At 38.5% G+C, this 19,319-nt stretch overlaps 1 protein-coding gene and 1 long non-coding RNA gene across 2 annotated transcripts in view; one reads left to right on the forward strand and one right to left on the reverse strand.

Annotated features, from left to right (window-relative positions):
- Positions 1 to 5,266, reverse strand: part of LOC111333250 (COP9 signalosome complex subunit 1) — a 12,991-nt gene extending 7,725 nt beyond the window's left edge. Inside the window, exons 1-9 of the mRNA XM_088736253.1 lie at positions 5,115 to 5,266; positions 4,236 to 4,325; positions 3,632 to 3,732; positions 3,089 to 3,166; positions 2,541 to 2,616; positions 2,262 to 2,323; positions 1,162 to 1,212; positions 757 to 841; positions 58 to 135 (exon numbers count right to left, since the gene is read on the reverse strand). Coding sequence (XP_088592379.1) covers positions 58 to 135; positions 757 to 841; positions 1,162 to 1,212; positions 2,262 to 2,323; positions 2,541 to 2,616; positions 3,089 to 3,166; positions 3,632 to 3,732; positions 4,236 to 4,325; positions 5,115 to 5,150 — 657 coding nt within the window. The 5' untranslated portion in view covers positions 5,151 to 5,266. The remainder of the gene's footprint in view (positions 1 to 57; positions 136 to 756; positions 842 to 1,161; positions 1,213 to 2,261; positions 2,324 to 2,540; positions 2,617 to 3,088; positions 3,167 to 3,631; positions 3,733 to 4,235; positions 4,326 to 5,114) is intronic.
- On the forward strand, positions 2,215 to 5,057 carry LOC148721493 (uncharacterized). Its single transcript, XR_015992546.1, has 3 exons — positions 2,215 to 2,498; positions 2,994 to 3,036; positions 4,714 to 5,057. It is a non-coding gene; the product is annotated as an uncharacterized LOC148721493 (long non-coding RNA).
- Positions 5,267 to 19,319: the final 14,053 nt, after the last annotated feature.

The raw sequence follows: 19,319 nt of genomic DNA on the forward strand, positions 1-19,319 counted from the left end.
CAACAGTTTGTAAAATTGTTTTCTTACACAGGTTTTTTTTTATTAACATTATCTTACCTCAGCTAGTTCTGAAGTGTTCTCAGCCTTGTTTACATAATTCAGCACATGTGACCAGTTACCCAAGTGAATACTGACCTAAGACCAGGAAAGATAGAGGAGAAAAATATTAATAGTGTGGGCGAAGACAACCCACATTGCATACTTTCGCTAACAAAAGCATTTCCTGCAAATGCACCAATTCAGCTTTTAATACAATAATGTAAAGTATATAATTTTGTGGTTCAAAGTTTTCCTTGGTTTTGACTTTTTCAAAAAAGTTATGCTAGTTTCATTTTCCTTTGACTCAGATATACCAGGACTATTATGATCTGAAACAGGAGGAAACACTAAACATAGTTCAAACCAAAGAAAAACAACAAACCCTTAATATGTGCAAGACAGTCAGGAAAAAATCTTGCAATGCTGAACAGTGCACATTTACTGATTCTATGCTCTCCTAACTTTGATAGAGAAAAGAACCCATCAAGGACACTTTTAGTTCTTTCCCTGGCCTGCTCTAATTGTTAATTAAAAGATCATTCAATCACTTTATTTGTTGCTTTGATTTTCTCAGAGAAAAATATTTCTTTTGTCATTAAAATTCTGTCTCTTTCCCTGAGTGTGTGCTTCAAGTACTGGCACACCACCATGACCTACACAAGCTGAAGAGGGATGAAGGACTAATGTTCATAGCAAAAAGTATGTGGCAAAGTCTACCTTGATGACATTAACACACATGTTAACGACATGTTTTGCTGTCGTGCAGTAGTCCCTGGCTCTTGAGTAACACTTTAATGCATTGCTATATAATATAATAAAGATATTAACAGCACAAAGATTCACAGTTAAGCACTATAACTGATAAAAAAAAAATCGAAAAATATTCAAGAGAAAATATCTTTGTGTGAACTGCCTGTAACAGCTTCAGTATGTCATGTATATAAATGTAAGGTGTCAGTAGCATTACCAATTTTAAGTTACAAATTGTTTTATTTGTGAATTCCCATTTCTTGAAGCTAAATGATAGTCTAAAGGAAGCAAATTGTAAAGAAGGACACAGAAATGAATGCAAGAAAAATTTATAAGGGCTGCTGTGAGTAAACATGCAAAAACAAAACTAACTTTAGATCTCCACACTCAAAGTAATGATCCCCTAAATCATCATGTCCTCGTCTACCAAATGAAAGAAATATATAGTAAGTACAACATACAAAAGTACACACACAGTGTACAAACTGAAGCAGTTAGACTTAAGGTTTTCATTAAACATGAAGGCGCTATAAAAGGAGCCTTAGGTCCCACTTGGACCATTTGTCAATCAACCGTCGTGTGATGTAGAACTCTTAGAGTGAAGTCAGCTTGAGCTACAGCTATGCCAAAGCAGTGAACAGCGGGCGCATTCCTCAAAATTGTTTTGTCTTCGTCACAATACAAGAATTTTTGAGATTTGTATTTCCTTTCTCCAGTGGAAACTGTCTTTATTTGTGGCGGTAAATTTGAGATCAAAGTAGGTGGTTCGCACGTTACCTCATGCCACCATGCTTGTGAAAGTAAAAAATAGATATCTTATTAGCTCCTTTTGTTCGTCTACAAGCATTTAAATTTGACCCGCACACGTCAATGGTGAGTGACAAATGAGCCCAGGTCTTCCCAGGGAAGACTTCCTTATATAGTGCGCACCTTCGTGCTTAAGTTATGTACATGTTGAAATATAATGTAAAAAAACTTCATTATTTCTAATAAATAAGAAAATAATGTCTTAATCTAAATAGAAATTAAAGCAGGCCATTTGTAAAAATAATTTGTTTCATCTCCAAAGCCTGCTTAACACCCAACACATATAATGTAGAAGAATCATGTTTAACTTTATGCATTGATATGTCACTTTAAACATTAGATTAGATGTAAGCTTAAATCTTTCTAGATTTTTTGTATAATTTGCTGTAACTGAAACTTTTCCAATCCCATGAAGCTATTTCATCGCATGGGCCATGCAGGTATGTCGAGCAACTGGTGCTTACGCAGCTTTCTGTACGAGCCAAAATCAGTCTAAGTTGCCCGAAAAAAAAGAAAAGCTAAGCGTGGAAACTTTTGTTTATTAAATGTGGGTAGATAACCCTGTACTAAGTGCTTAAATAACCAGCTGATGATAATAATTTGTTTGAAGGGTGAAATTGCTAAATTTAAGTTCCCATCATCAATCACCATTAACTGACTTTTACCTGATGCTCTCTTTGATTGAGTTACTTTTATAATTTTTCAGGTCTGTATCAAGCTTCTCAAGCTGCAAAAAAAAAAAAAAGAAAAAAAAAAGACCAGCATTTAAAGAGAAAATATTTTCATATTTTAAAGATGTACTTCCCATTGACACTGGTATGGTGTTATGCCTACAATGTGCTTTTGAATAGTACTCAAAACACTAACTGAATGGTCGTAGGTTAAACGCTGCCCCCTTAAAGGTGGATATGGATTTTAGTTTTCTTTTAGAAATAATAAATTACCTTAAGGGCAGCTTTTTTACTTGTAGTTTCAACCCAGGTGGCATCAACAGCAGGACATTCTAATTCACTGCGGTTACTGCAATATTGATAAAGATTGTTTTAGAAGCTGATACCTGGAAATCACTTACATCATATATTACTTAAATAAGAATATAAAATAAATCAGTTCTTTTACAATGTAACAAAACCCAACTTTTGGATGGGCCAAAACAATTAAAGCCATGCTTCAGACTCCCCACTGAAAGATTTAACATGAATTGTGCTTCCAGCTAACAAGTTTTTACATGCACATTTTAGTAGAACTGTACTTTGAGAAACTGTTTCCCTGTGATCAATCCTTCATCTCATTATTACCTTGAACACAGTGTAATTTTAAATATTTGTACATAAGTAACAACACCAAAAAATTATTTACAAGTATCATTTTCCTCTCTCTCTTTTGTTTTCATTTAGGTACAATTTGATGGAAATGTACTAGGTAATTGACTCCAAAAAGGTATAATTTCATTATGATAATAATTTTTAACCTACATGTACAGGTAACTTACCATGCCTCTGTCATTCTTATCACAATCTCCTGGTAAAGCTGGACATTGAATGTTTGTTTGACATAACTGAGGGCTATTCTAAAGATATCAACATTGAGTAAAAGTTTAACATTAGGGTATGAGTGGCTAAATGTTTCCTCACTCTTTCTACATCAAACGATCTTGAAAAGTCATAGGAATACTTATACACCATGCTGCTCCTTTAAATTCTTTCAACAAAGACTAGACACAATATTATAGCAGTCACTAACTTGCAATAAAGGAGCTTGTTCCACTAAAAAAAAACCTATGGGAAGAAGTTGTGGTGGAGCTGTTTCTTCTGTTTGTTCTGTTATGCTCTTTCCAATTTCTCTTTCTGAATTTCTTTCTAATTTTCCACTGGGGGGACTAGTGACTAGTAGGCCCCAAAAGGACTGGAGAAGAGTTTAGTTCAGCCATCTTGGATGTCCTATTGGGACCTACTGGTCAGTAATCCCCTCATTTACAACAATCAACTGATATGTACTCTACCACACATACTGTAACAATGAAGTTTCACTTTACCTTAAAGCATCAACCTCTAGGGATGGACAATGTTTTGCAACAAACATTAACCTGTTTAACTTTGTCAGGCTGGTATAATTTGATGCATACACATCAAGGTCCTGGAACATAATTAATTATTTCATGCTCAATTGAGAATAGAGTTCAGCTAGTAGAACATGTGGATACAACCAAGGAAAGGAATAAATCAGTCAGAGATATAGCTTATACAGCAATGGAAGATCCAAATTTTGGAAAATTATAGAGTTGCACCAGTCCTGTATTGAGCAGTGCTCAAAATTAAAGGGGAGTTGGAGTTGCAAAGTGATTACTTAATACAGATTTTCTGTTAAATAGGGATTATATGCAATTGAAGAAAAAAAAAAAAAACATAATTTACAGTTTAGTAAAGAAACTGCCAAAAAATGTTCTGACTCCGCTTTGCAGCAAAAGATACAGTGAAGATTCCTTACCATAATCTTTATTATAAAAAGCTGGACAAATAAGAGGTGACCAATAATAGCTCATACAATTTGAGTGATTAAGATTCAGGCCTGCTAATAATTATGTTTCCAAAAACTCAAGTACACATTATTTTAGACAATAGATACAAAGGTTTTCCTACCAAAGTTGCAGACTCGATGGTGAAATTGTCTTCTAAAGGAGGATGGTCACTCTCTGGTGCTATGTCAACCTGCATGGGTTCTATTGGGTTCTGTATAAACAAAAATTACAATGTGCACAGCTATCTCACAAACTAAAACATAACGGTGTAGCTTAACTTTTTTAATCCCAGGATCTCACTAGTAATTCATTGTCCTTATTGTCTGTCATACAATTCTCATGATGTAAGCTTTGTATTGAATCAACTAGTAATCTCAGAATTGATATTTTTCTTTTCCTTACAACTTGTCTGCTTGGTAAGGTATTGATATTGAAAGGAGAGATTCTGTCTCAGTCACTCCTGAGAGTCATAATTGACAGTCAATTTCTCTCTTTATTCTGTTACCAAGTTCAAAATCCTTCATCTTTCTTACTACAAATAAGTACATAACTCTCTACAACTAATGCTGATTCTCCTGCATATGCAATTGATTTTGCAGAACACAATGGAACAGAGTGCTTAGTATGGCCTGACTCGCTGTTACGAGCTCAGTTTCCTGTAACTCAGTGGTTGAAGCAGACGATTGCAAAGCCTTGGAGTTTGAGTTTCCACTCGATACACTTAAATTTTTTTATTGTACCATACATACTCCTGACAAATGTACAAAATGTACAAACTGTACAACTGTGTTTGTGTCTTCATGCATGTACACATTATCGTCGGACATTGAACTAATCGATTGCATTTTCATTTTCTCTTTCTCAGTCGATGGGTTTACGATACATGCAATAGAATCGAGTGCGAAGTGCTACTTTGAACATTAAATGAACGATTAAGATGTGATCTCGTCGCTTTTTAAATACGAATAACCTATCAATAAGGCAAAAAACGTTTACCCACCTCATGGGACCGACCAATTCTTGCTGGTAGAGGCATTTTCGTGAATTGAGAGTTGTCATAGACAGCTATTGTCCCAGCATAATACCAAAGATCACCAAAGATACCAACAGTCACCAACAGTTTGATAGATATGTCATGTAGCCTATCACCAAAATATGACCCAGCGGTTTGAAGACACAAGTAGCTCATGTATGGGGAATTATTATGTCCCAATGCATATAATGCCCTATACTTTACATACATAAGATGTCCTGACAGTACATATACAACATACAGGGCTATATGCAGCTATACACGGCTATACACACCTCTACACAACTATATTTAACAATAATTTCACGAGCACGCGTTGGATATAAGATGATAGATAGCCAACGAGGCGTATAGCGCTTATAGCGCCGAGTTGGCTTTAATCATCTCGTATCCAACAAGTGCGAGTGGAATAATTGTTTTATTAAAAAAAACGCCCCCAAGATATTAGACAAATCTCGACTTTATTTTGTAAGAAGAATGATCCAATTTTTAAGAAAGGGTTATATAAAGCTTCATAGGGCTATATACAGCTATCTAGGGTTCTATAAGGCTACTATACAGCTTTAGTATAATTTCAGAGCTGAGCAAAGTGTTTCCAGAAATCTGATTGGTCGAGCGGTTCCTTATATGACGCTATATAAACCGCTCCGCGCGGTTCATATAAAATGTTCAACTAACATGTTAATAAATGTTGCTAAAATGTTATGATTTTAGAGATTTCTCTGTTGTTCAGCTCTGAAATTATACCAAAACAATTATTCGCCTCAGGTTCGGTGAATATTGTCGAATAATCCCCTCGACTTCGTCTCGGGGATTATTCGACGATATTCACCTCGCCTTTGGCGAATAATTGTTAAATATAGGGCTATACATGGCTATATACAGCTTTAGTATAATTTCAGAGCTGGGAAAAGAGTTTCCAGCAATCTGATTGGTCGAGCGGTTCCTTATATGACGCTATATAAACCGCTCCACGTGGTTTATATAAAATGTTAAAATAAAGTTTTAAAAAAAAATGTTAATGAAATGTTACTAAAATGTTATGATTTTAGAAATTTCTCTGTTGTTCAGCTCTGAAATTATACTAAAACAACTATTCGCCTCAGGTTCGGAGAATATTGTCGAATAATCCCCTTAACTTCGTCTCGGGGATTATTGGACGATGTTCACCTCGCCTTCGGCGAATAATTGTTAAATATAGGGCTATACAAAGCTATACATGGCTATATATACAGCCCTATAGGGCTATATACAGCTATATAGGACTATAAACAGCTACCTACACCTATACAGAGCTATACACGGCAAAATACAGCTATGTATGGCTATAACCATATAGGGTCATACACAGCTATACGCGGCCATACACTGTTATATAGGGCTATATACACAGCTATACACTGCAATACACAGCTATACATAGCTATAAATAGCTATGCACAAATATATGCTGCAATACACAGGTATACACAGCCATACAGCTATACACAGCTCTAAAGGGATGATACACAGCTATACAGTGCAACACAGAGCTATACACTGCTATACATAGCTATACACAAATATCATGACCCTGCAATAAACAGCCATACACAGCTATACACATCAATACACAGCAATACACAGCTATACACAGCTATACGTAGCTCTATACAGCTCTACACAGCTATACAGGGCTATACACAGCTATACGAGGCTATACACAGTTATACAGGGCTATACACAGCTATACAAAGCTATACACAGCCTTTCACAACTATAAACAGCCATTCACAGCTATACAGAGCTATACACAACTACTGATATACAGCTATACAGGACTGTACACAGCTATACACAGCCATTCACAGCTATACACAGCTATACACAGCTATTCACAACTATACTACACAGCTATACAGCACTATATAATTTGGATATATCAACAAAGTTGAAATGGTAAATTGGCCACCGTAACGATTACAAAAGCTGACGTTTCGAGCGTTAGCCCTTCCTCGGCGCGAATAGAGGAATTATGGGTTGTGTGTGCTTTTAAAGGCAGAAAATGGAGCTACGTTATTGGTGGGAACATGGCAACAAGAGAAACACGAATAAATTAGTAGAATGAAAAGCGTTCGTTGATCGCTGTGGGATTTAGATTGCCGGTTTGAAAGATGAGCTTTTGTTCAAGAGTTTTACGGTTTTCCGTGCTACCTAAGTGTAAGGAAAGACCGCAGGTTGCCATATGTTGCTTAGAATGATTAGGTAAATTAAAATGTCTAGCGACTGGTTTCGATGTGTCCTTGTCATTCCTTTCCACGTCTCGAAGGTGTTCTCGGAATCGGTCACCTAGTCTTCTGCCTGTTTCGCCGATGTATATCTTTTTGCAATAAGTGCAAGTTATGCAATAGATTACATTGGCGGAGGTGCACGTGAAGTGATTGGTGATCTTAATGGATCGTTTAGGTCCCGATATGCTGAAAAATTGATGTTCGACATATACAGCACTATACATAACTATACACGGCTATACACCGCTATATTTGGCTATACACAGCTATAAAGAGCTATACAAAGCTATACAGGGCTATATACAGCTATACACAGCTATGCAGGGCTGTACATAGCCATACAGGGCTATAGACAGCCATACACGGCTATATAGGGCTCTACACTGGTATACAGGGTTCTATACATAGCTATACAGAGCTATACACAGCTATACAGTTCAATACTTAGCTATACACTGCCATTCACAGCTATACAGGACTTTACACAGCTATACACGGCTATACACGGCTATCTATGACTATACACAACTATCCAGAGCTATACGCAGCTAAACAGGGCTATTTAACAATTATTCCACGAGCGCGCGTTGGATATGAGATGATAGATAGCCAACGAGGCGCGTAGCGCCGAGTTGGCTATAATCATCTCATATCCAACAAGCACGAGTGGAACAATTGTTTTATTAAAAACGTTAAATTAAATTAGATTTTATTCAATTTTTAGCTCCCTTTTAATTTTAATCTGACACGTACGCTTGCCATATTTGTAGATTATGGTATATTGGCTGATATACTATAATGGCTAAGCCAATAAAAAGTCTTGAATTGCATTATCCAATGATCTAGTTTTTAATAAATACAGTTATACACTGCTATGCAGGGATATAAACAGCTATACAGGGTTATACACAGCAATACACAGCTACACATAGCTATACACAAATATACGCTGCAATACACAGCTATACACAGCCATACACCATGCAAAGCATATACAGCTATACATAGTTCTTCACAGCTCTACACAGCCATTCACAGCTAGACAAGGCTATACAGGACTGTATATACAGCTCAGTATACACGGCTACACACAGCTATATACGAATAGACACAGAATCAGTTTTTAAAGGAGGTTTTGAAATACCTAAATACTCAAAATCTCCAGGAGATATTGATTATTTCGTAACTTCAATGTTCGAATTGGCTTCTTTAGCCTTGTTCGTTATTTCGCAAACATGACTCATAACGTTTGCGTTATGAAGGAAAATATAAAAAAATGCTGAATTACACGCTTTTATTCTCCTTGGTATATGATGAATAAATTAGAGTACTTCGGCTTAGTGTGTTAAGACTACATAAACAACGAAACGGAGTCAGATGCACAGCTATACAAGGTTATGCAACTGATCGAAATAGAAGTACACATAGCTATGCATTCCGTGTTCATGAGTTGTTGATAAAGATGTAAGATCAAACAAAATTGTTCAACAGCTTGTCAGTCTCCAAAGGCAGAAGGCAGAATGGCAAGCTTAACGCAAACATGCAAGTAACTGATTGGAAGGACTTGGGAGACAATATGGCGAGAGAGTAGATATTTGAGAAAACAAAGAACTACTTTTCACTACCCTGTGTGCAATTGGTCTTCTAGTGTAAAAAAACTGAAAAGATTAACACTTTAGTTTCTGCGAGCGTTGAATTAAAATGACGTTACTTTCAAAATTATATCGTTAGACCTTACTTAAGGATCAGTTTGTCATCTCATAAGTGTAAAAATGCCGTAAAATGAATTTTCCTTAGAAACATACTGAATTCTTATTCCGGAATAGGCCGTAAATACCACTTAAGGGCTCAAGCGATCCTAGAAAACCTGCTAAACAAAAAGCTGAACAAAAAAAGGTTATCCACTACTTAGTTGTCAATTCAAAATATTAATCCTGGGAAAAACTGAGCACAATTTTTGTTTCCCATTAAATAACCCAATAGATATATTTGAGATGACAATAGATAATAGGCTCTCTTTTGATAATCACGTACCAGTTATCTGTAAGAGAACAAATAATAAATTAAACGTAATGCTTAGATTTCGGAAACTTATCAATAATGAGACGCTATTGAAGCTTTACGAAGCTTTTATTTTGCCACATTTTTACTACTGTTCTTCTGTTTGGCATTTCTGTGGTACGCGCCATGCCGACAAAGTAGATAGTCTAAATAAGCGCATTCTTAGGTTTATACTACAGGACTACAGCTCTCCATATGACACTATACGAAGCAAAGTTAACTTAAAATCCCTATTCATTAGACGCCTCCAGAACCTCATGATCATTTTATATAAGAGTCTGTTCTTTACAAATTATCCAGGTTATTTTAAAGATGTGTTTACCGTACGGTCTTCATCCTATAATTTGCGCAGAAGTCATATCCTGGCTCTTCCCAACCTAAAAGCAGCGACTTACGGTCTGCACTCTTTCTCGTACTGAGCTAGCAAAATATGGAACTCTCCCAGACACTTAAAAAGCATTAAATTTTCTGAAACTCAAGCTGGAGATCCTCAGATGTGAAGTTTTTCCACAGTAGATCTACAAGCCTAGGTATATTTCCCTCTGCATGCATAATGTTGTACATAGTTTATTAATAATATTGGAATTGTAATATAGCATATTTTATTTTATTTTAGCTTATTTTCTCGAAGGTATTAGCTCTACAGCTACTCTGTAAATTTCGAGCATAAATAAAGTATATGTATGTTTGTATGTGGTTCAAATGGTAGCAATTGAAGTAATGCAGACTCTCTTCTTAGTCTTCCTCTAGCAGGTTACCTGTTCTTTCTAGTTATTATATTTTTTTGTTACACACAAATTGCCTTTTTCACGTGTTTATTTCTTTGATAACACACTTTTACAACAAGTAAAAGAGATAGTGCCGTCAGTGAGAGATTGCAGAACTATCATTAATATACGAGTAATTCAGAAAACTATTTTGGTCAATTAAATATGCAACGAGTTGTACTTATCGGCCGTGAAGCAATCCAAGATGAACGAGTTCGCATACGATTAGTTATACCTTTTGCAACATAAACATAAAGCGCTGCGTAGACCTTTTGTTATAATAGCAAGATACAAAAGAACAAAAATCGTCCTACAAAATGTATCACTCAATATTCACACAAAGCTGTATTTCCTTGGTAATTTCTGTGTGAATTGATACAGTGTGAATCGATGCCTCTAAGGTGCACTATTTTAGCCGCTAAGTGGGCTGTGGACTTCGCAGCTATATTTAGAGACAAGTCCATAATAGCAGGATAATTTGGATTTATCAACAAAGTTGAAATGGTAAATTGGCCACCGTAATGATTACAAAAGCTGACGCTTCGAGCGTTAGCCCTTCGTCGGAGCGAATAGAGGAATTGTGGGTTGTGTGTGCTTTTAAAGACAGAAAATGGAGCTACGTTATTGGTGGGAGCATGGCAACGAGAAAAACATGAATAAATTAGTGGAATGAAAAGCGTTCGTTGATCCCTGTGGGATTTAGACTGCCGGTTTGAAAGATGAGCTTTTGTTCAAGATTTTTACGGCTTTCCGTGCCACCTACGTCAAGGAAAGACCGCAGATTGCCATATGTTGTTTAGAATGATTAGGTAAATTAAAATGTCTAGCGACTGGTTTCGATGTGTCCTTGTCAATCCTTTCCACGTCTCGAAGGTGTTCTCGGAATCGGTCACCTAGTCTTCTGCCTGTTTCGCCGATGTATATCTTTTTGCATAATAGCAGGAGACTTAGCCACAAAATCATAAAAATCATGCAAAGTTTTAGAATTAAGGGAAAGTCCCTGGCTTTGCAGCACGTCCTAGCAAACGACCTGACAAAGGGTTTCAATGTTCCTCCGGGGTCCACCATCCACCTCCGCATTTTGACTTTTCATGAATTTTCGCTTCTTTCCTTTAGGGGTTTTTCTCGAATCAGCTCGAGCTTGAACAATGTTTCCACATGCAGTCGAAGCATCCGCAGACTTCGGTGTATCCTACACCACCCGCCAAACACGGAATTGCCGAGACCGTCTCGATCGACATGACTTGTGACTTGCATTTGGTTCTCCGGCCCGGCCCTTTGTTCTTTCGTCCAATTCCACACCTACAGCCTCTCTTCAGACTCTTTTTTATGGTCATTTCTAAATTAAATGAAGACGGTTGATAAAGAGCGTGTTTTGACTTTTTTGATACTCATTTCGATGATGTAGACCCAAGATAATTACCTAGGCGCGAGCAACGGGCTGTTTATCTGTTCTGAAGGAAATGCCCAGACTTTGGAATGGGTAAAATGTCCAGTCTTAATATTTCATGCTGAGGAGAGGTAAATACAGTTTTCATGATATTTTCATATCTGGCATGATAGAATTCGGAGCCGGTCATTTCATCGCCGGCCAATAGCAATTCAAGACGACCCTTAAAGCGTTTTTATATATAGTGCGAACTAGATCATGAATCACTATCCCTTGATATTCCTCTGATTTTGTGATTTTGAATGCAAAGCAAAGTGCAGTGAATTCCTTTTTCTTTCTCTTTGACTAACACTGCAAAACGTGAAATCGCCACAGCAGCTATTTCATTAAACGCACGCGAATTGTACGTGAAGCAGGGCGCAGTGGGTTCGTCTTTTTGTGGCAAAATCTTATATTGTTAAACAATAAAAATAGGGCCATGTTTAATCTGAAATTTTTTAAGGGTTTCCTTATAGTGGTGATGGGAAAGGAATGGAAATATTATATTATTTTAAGCCATTCGACGCAAAAATTATAGTAATCAGGCTGATTACTTCTTATTCCGTTTGGCGGTCTCATCTAAGTACAATTTCTTTTACCTTTTTCTTATTGTGGTTGTGAATTTGGCAAAGAAGCAGGCGTATAGTTTCTATGGTGATTAGAACTTGTTGCAGTATTTTGTGGTAAGCTATGTTTTTAATTATGTCAATTTGCTAGTTAAGAAAGAGAGTAAATCTATCTGGTAAAGGTTAACCTCGTACAGGAATTCCTGGAAATTCCTACTTATACTTTTGACTATTCTCAGACTCGTTTTTTGGAACAAACTCTATGCCAAACTCACGATCCAGGAAAATTTCTTGAATTTTAATTTAACACGTACCCTTAACACCTCTTTCTTAAAGGTGACCCTGAGTGTAAACAGCTTATGCCTTTTCATCTCCGAACTGAATTTTAAATTAGATAAGACCACGTAGTATTTCTGGGGGCGGTATTCGCGAGTGCCCCTTTCGCGAGCGCCCCTTTCTTCTCCAAATTTTCTGTTTATTCTGTTGTTATATAACAATCTTTTAAGGATATTTTCTCATAAGATATCTTTTCAAGTATGCTTCTAATTCTGCCAATAGATTAATAATAATTTCTACATTACCAATCTCGTTCCTCTTCTTGCCGATCTTAATCGTTAAAGTAAGACAATTGAGCTAAAATTAACAAATGGTAAACACCATAGCGTACACTATTGAGTTATGGATGCACGCGGGAGGTTGCTAAGCACGAAAGAAGCGTAAGAGTCGCTCGAGGCGATAGCCGAGAGCGACTCTAGCTTCTTGAGTGCTTAGCAAACCTCCCGTGTGCATCCATAACTCAATAGTGTACGCTGTGGTGTTTACCATTTGTTTTATAACATAACATTAATACATTGTAACTAAAGAGTTCCCTTTTATTTAACAAGTCTTACGTGACCAGAAAAAACAAGCGCGCGCGGAAAAATAGTCTTTGCATTTGCTCACGTCAGCAGCGTACACCCATGGGCAAATGGGGGACGCTAAATTGACCAATCAGAGCGCGCGCTTTACTTTGGTTATGTTATAAAATGATTTTGTAACTGCGTAAACAACTCGAAGGCGCATACTTAGTATGCAGGATCTGTCGTACGTAGTTTAACGTGATTCGCTGCATGGTTGAGATAGAATGATGGCGATGAAGAAGATTGACCGCTTAGTAGTTTCACCTTTAACATCACCTTTAGAAGCTGGTGCACAGCGGTTTCCAATCACATCAGAACAAACTTGAATTATTTAGAGTTGAGTCAAACGGAGCTAGTCCCAAGAGGAACGAAATTGTATTAAGAGTCCTAGCCAACGAATAAAGAAGTACTATTTGAGTGTTAGAGAAAAATCTTCCAACGATATCAAGGAGAATAAAAGCATGTAATTCAGCAATTTTATGTTTTCCTTTATGACCCTAGCTTTATGAGTCATGTTTGCGAAATAACAAAGACTGAAGAAGCCGATTTGAACATTAAAGTTACGAAATACTCAATATCTGTCTCCAGGAAAAAAACTTGTAAGGTTTTCAAAAACCTCCTTTAAAAAATTCAAAAGTACGATAATGAAAACATTTCACATTTATTATAAGTCCGATTAATCACTATCTGATTCAATCACATGGTTTTTGTCTTTTTTAAAATGTTTAACAGTTTTTGTTTATTATAAACATGACAACAATGCCACAAAATGTTTTTTTACAAACGATACTACTTACATAGAAATTACCACTACTGAAACTTAAAGATGAAATAAACAACTTTTAATATAAGAGAAAAATCGAGTTTCTAGATGGGATTTGAACCCACGACCCTCCGTGATCTAGTCGGATGCTCTAACAACTGAGCTACAGGAGACTCTATGGTGAGCGAGGGTCAATTAGTGGGTATTGACTGGAACCGCATCACGCGGCTACACAGTCACACATCAGCCAGCGCATAGAAGCTCACTAACAGCATCACACTGTCACATTAAAGCATCACATGCATTAAAGCATCACATGCAGCCAACCAGCCCCAAAAGTGAGCATGTAAAGATGAAATAAACAATTTTTAATATAAGAGAAAAATCGAGTTTCCAGATGGGATTTGAACCCACGACCCTCCGTGATCTAGTCGGATGCTCTAACCACTGAGCTACAGGAGGTGGGTTCAAATCCCATCTGGAAACTCGATTTTTCTCTTATATTAAAAATTATTTATTTCATCTTTACATGCTCACTTTGGGGGGCTGGGTGGCTGCATGTGATGCTTTAATGCATGTGATGCTTTAATGTGACAGCGTGATGCTGTTAGTGAGCTTCTATGCGCTGGCTGATGTTTGACTGTGTAGCCGCGTCATGCGGTTCCAGTCAATACCCACTAATTGACCCTTGCTCACCATAGAGTCTCCTGTAGCTCAGTTGTTAGAGCATCCGACTTGATCACGGAGGGTCGTGGGTTCAAATCCCATCTGGAAACTCGATTTTTCTCTTACTGAAACTTAGTACCACTTAAATGAAAAATTCTAATCTTTGGTTATAATAGTACAAAAACATAACCGTTGATTAAAAAAGTTTTTGAAAGCACTAATACTTTGATGAGAAACTCAACTCTGTAATAAAACTACTTCGATCATCTGATTTCATAGCGATGTCATTTTCTAAAATAATATAGTTTTTCTCGAGCCAAACGAGTAGATAATCACCTTACTTGACCTTATTCTTATTCTTGGCGCTGACGAATAAATAGCTAAAGTTTCCGTATGGTAGTAGGATGGTATATATAGTGCCAAACGGTAACAAGAAAAGCGAAATGTACCATGCAAAACTGCTATACTAGAACTCGATTTGGAAGGTTTATCACGCACATGAAATTCACCCTACGTAAATGATAAAAGCCTTCATTTGCGCTGTTTAGGTGTGTATAGCTGTGTACAGCCCTGTATAGCTGTGTATGGCCATGTATAGCTGTGTATAGCCCTGTAAAGTTGTGTATAACTGTATACACCCTGTAGAGCTGTGTTTAGCCCTGTATAACTCTGTTGCCAAGTATAGCGGCGTATAGCTTTGTATAGATGCGTTCAGCCTTGTATAACTGTGTATAGCTGTGTTTAACCTTGTATAGCCGTGGATAGCTGTGTATAACCCTATTTAGTATATAAACACTGTAATCTTGGCGTTTCAAGCAATCTGATTGGTTCGCTAACTCGGGCTAATCAACAATGTACAACTCCGAGCGAGTGGATAATGTGAAAAACAAAATAGCGGGCGTAAACTCGCGTTTTGCTAAAGTTTCAGAAGCAGAATTTGCCTTTAAATGGTTTTCTTTTAATTTTGTCGAGATCACTTCGTGTGTATATACTAAAACAATTATTCTTTTCAATCTCGGTGAACAGTGGCTTTCGGGAATATTTACCTCGCCGCTTCGCGTGTCGGTAAATATTTAGCCACTATTCACCTCGATTCAAAGAATAATTGTTAAATAGCTGTGTCTAGCTGTATATAACCCTGTATAGCTGTATATAGCTCGGTAGAACTGTGTATAGCGCTGTATAGCTGTATATAGCCCTGTATAGCTGTGTTTAGCTCTGTATAGCTGTATATGGCTCGGTAGAACTGTGTATAGCGCTGTATAGCTGTATATAGCCCTGTATAGCTGTGTTTAGCTCTATATAGCTGTATATAGCTTGGTAGAACTGTGTATAGCGCTGTATAGCTGTATATAGCCCTGTATAGCTGTGTTTAGCTCTGTATAGCTGTGTATATTCGTGTATGGCTGTGTATAGCCGTGCATAACTGTGAATAGCCGTATAGTGTGTATTGCACTGTATAGCTGTGTATAGCCCTATATAGCTGTGTATAGCTATCTACAGCAGTGTATAAATGTATATAGTAGTGTATAGCTGTCTATAACCCTGTATAACTGTGTGTAGCAGTGTATAGCTGTGTATAGCCCTGTATAGCTCTGTATAGCTCTGTATAGCCCTTTAAACCTGTGTACAGCTCTGTATAGCCCAGTAGACCAGTGTGTAGCTCTGTGATAGCTTCAATCTCGTCGGGATTCATCCGAATCCGGGACCCACCTCTCGGGGGTGAGTCACTTCGCGTTTTATACTTGAACGCAAGAAGCCTAAAAGCTACTGTCAGGTCAGTAGACGACGTTAAAAACATTTATAAAATAACTTTACTCCAGTGTCTTGTCTATGGTGGGGACTTCGATGTCGTACTGATAACCGAAACATGGCTGAAAGCCGCCATTTTCTGTTCACACCGAGATCCTTCCTGGCTTTACTATCTATCGAACGGACAGAGGCGAGCGTGCTGGCGGAGTGTTGGTAGCTCTCAAACGTGATATTCAGTCTGCTAGACGTTTTGACCTTGAAAGGGAGAGCACCGAGCTTGTTGTCGTAGAACTCAGAAACGGACACGACAAACCTGTGCTTCTTTATTGTTTCTACGTATACCATCCTGACACCGCACCCGAACCACTCACTTCGCTTCAGGAAAATGGGGAATCATCCTGTTTAATACTCAGGGGTGATTTCAACTTGCCGGATTTGGATTGGTCAGAAGACATGTCAGCGCCTATAAACAACGGGTGCCGAGCGCACCACAACGTTTTCTCTGATTTAATGGGAGATAACTTTTTCCATCAGTTTATCTCTGGTCCCACTCGTATCTCCCGCAATGAACTTGACCTGCTGCTGTCCAACTGGCCCGAGGTTATTGCGAATGTTTCAACTTTTCACCCTCGAGATGGCCGTCTTCCCTCGGACCATTACGTTACAACATTCAAATTTGAATTACGATTCAAGAGATCTAAGGGATCCACACGGCAAGTGTTCGATTTTAAAAAAGGAAACCTCGACGCTTTGGGGGAATCCCTCTTAAGAACACCTTTCCAAATTGCTGTCTCCGAGGACATTGACGAGTACTGGTCTAATTGGAAGGATTTGTTTCTCTCAGCCGTATATGATCATGTCCCAACAAAAACAGTTCGTGACATAAACACTCCGCCCTGGATTGATGGCGAAGTGCGGCACCTAATTCGAAAAAAGTACGCTACTTTGAGGAAATATCGCCAGGATAAGACTGAAGAACGCAAACAAAAACTACGCGCTCTCAGTAAAAACCTCAAGTACGTTGTACGATGTAAACACCACCAATACCTGGCGAAGATTGAAATGTCATTCAAGGACAAGTACGATCCTTTGGAGCTATCATAAAGCTTTTCTCGGCGGCCGATCAGGCGCGAACTCAGTAATCTCTTACAATGGTGTAGCTGCCGAAAAATCAGAACATAAAGCAGAGCCTCTCAACAACTATTTTTGCTCCGTATTTCTCCCGGCTACTCCTGATGTAAACATCCCGCCATTTAACTCACTAACCGATATGGAAATTTCTCATATAGAGGTGTCGGTTGATGAAGTCAGGGAATGCTTGAGTGGTTTGGACACCTCAAAAGCGTGCGGCCCCGATGGCATCCTGGCGCGCCTTTTGAAAGAATGCTCTGAACAAATTGCTCCGAGTCTTTGCATGCTTTTCAATTTCTCTTTGAGTCGGGGTAAGCTACCCTATGAGTGGGAAACTGCGGATATTACACCTCTTCACAAGAAATACTCAAAAGAACCCGCCGAAAACTATCGGCCCATATCACTCCTTACTATTACCAGCAAGGTCTTGGAACGTTGTGTGAGCACCCGTTTTTACGATCATGTGAAATTAATCAACCACTTACAACACGGGTTTATGAAGAACCGCTTGTGTGTCACCCAGCTACTGTCGGTGTTGCATGCCATTGGCGAAGCTCTGGACAAGAACATTCAGTTAGACTTAATCTATCTGGATTTCGCCAAAGCGTTCGACTCCGTTGATCACTTAATCCTCCTGGCCAAGTTGAAGGCGTACGGTGTTTCGGGACCACGTTTTGCATGGTTCACGGACTACTTAGCTGGTCGCGCCCAAAGGGTGATTGTGGAAGGTGCATCAAAGTGGGCGCCGGTTACTTCCGGCGTCCCACAAGGGAGTCTGTTAGGGCCGCTACTGTTCACAATCTTTATTGATGATCTACCGGATGAAGTCGTAGGCGGGGTCAGGGCAGCGTTGTACGCTGATGACACCAAGCTGTACAAAAGCGTCTCCTCTATTTGTGATTGTCAGTCTCTGAAAACTACTCTAGGTAACTTAAACAACTGGTCAAAGCGTAATCGCATTAAATTTAACACCTCTAACTGTAAATCATTTACTGTCACCAATAAAAAATCCCCCCTGGTTCACGAGTACACCCTAGACAGTGCTCTCAACTTGAGCGCGTCTCCACCGAAAAAGATCTGGGTGTTCACATCACAAGATCGCTGTCTTGGAAGCCCCACATCCACGCTAGTACTGCGAAAGCCAACAAGCTCCTTGGGCTTTTAAAGCGAACATGCCCCCTAATAACCGACGTGACTGTTTGGTGCACGCTATGCCTGTCGCTTGTCAAGTCTCAGCTGTGCTACGCCACGCAAGTCTGGTCGCCCACTCAAGTCATCCTAAGGGCCCAAGTCGAGCGAGTACAACACCGCGCCACCTGCTGGATTTTACAAACTCGGGTGAGAGAGGTCTCTTACAAGGACAGATTAATCAAGCTTGACCTGCTCCCTTTATCCTTTGACAGAGAACTGAAAAACTTGTTATTTTTTTACAAATGTCACAACTATATTGACTTTAACGTACACTGTTTTGTTGACTTTATCTTCCATGGCCGTACCAGACTGTGTAACTCTTTCAACCTAAAAACACCCATTTGTAGAACCAGTACTTTTCAGGCCTCATACTCTAGTCGCATTGTTAAACTCTGGAACCTTACTTGCTCCGTCTTACCATCCACCAGCTTTGACAACCCAGGTTCGTACCAGTCCGCAATGTAATGCTAGACCGCCTAAAAACTATATATGATATTGATTGGCCCTGCACGTGGACACTAGCCAGTACGTACTCGGGCCACTAAGTTGAAATTATTCATTTATTTATTCTGTATTTTTGTAATTTTCTATTTTATAGTGTTTTTTAATTCATAATGGGCGGCGCCTCGCATGGGACTTTACGTCCCCTTCGCGCCTTCCCTTTTGGGTGCAGTTTT

Source organism: Stylophora pistillata, chromosome 10, assembly GCF_964205215.1.
Source record: "Stylophora pistillata chromosome 10, jaStyPist1.2, whole genome shotgun sequence".
In the NCBI taxonomy this organism is placed as follows: domain Eukaryota; kingdom Metazoa; phylum Cnidaria; class Anthozoa; order Scleractinia; family Pocilloporidae; genus Stylophora; species Stylophora pistillata.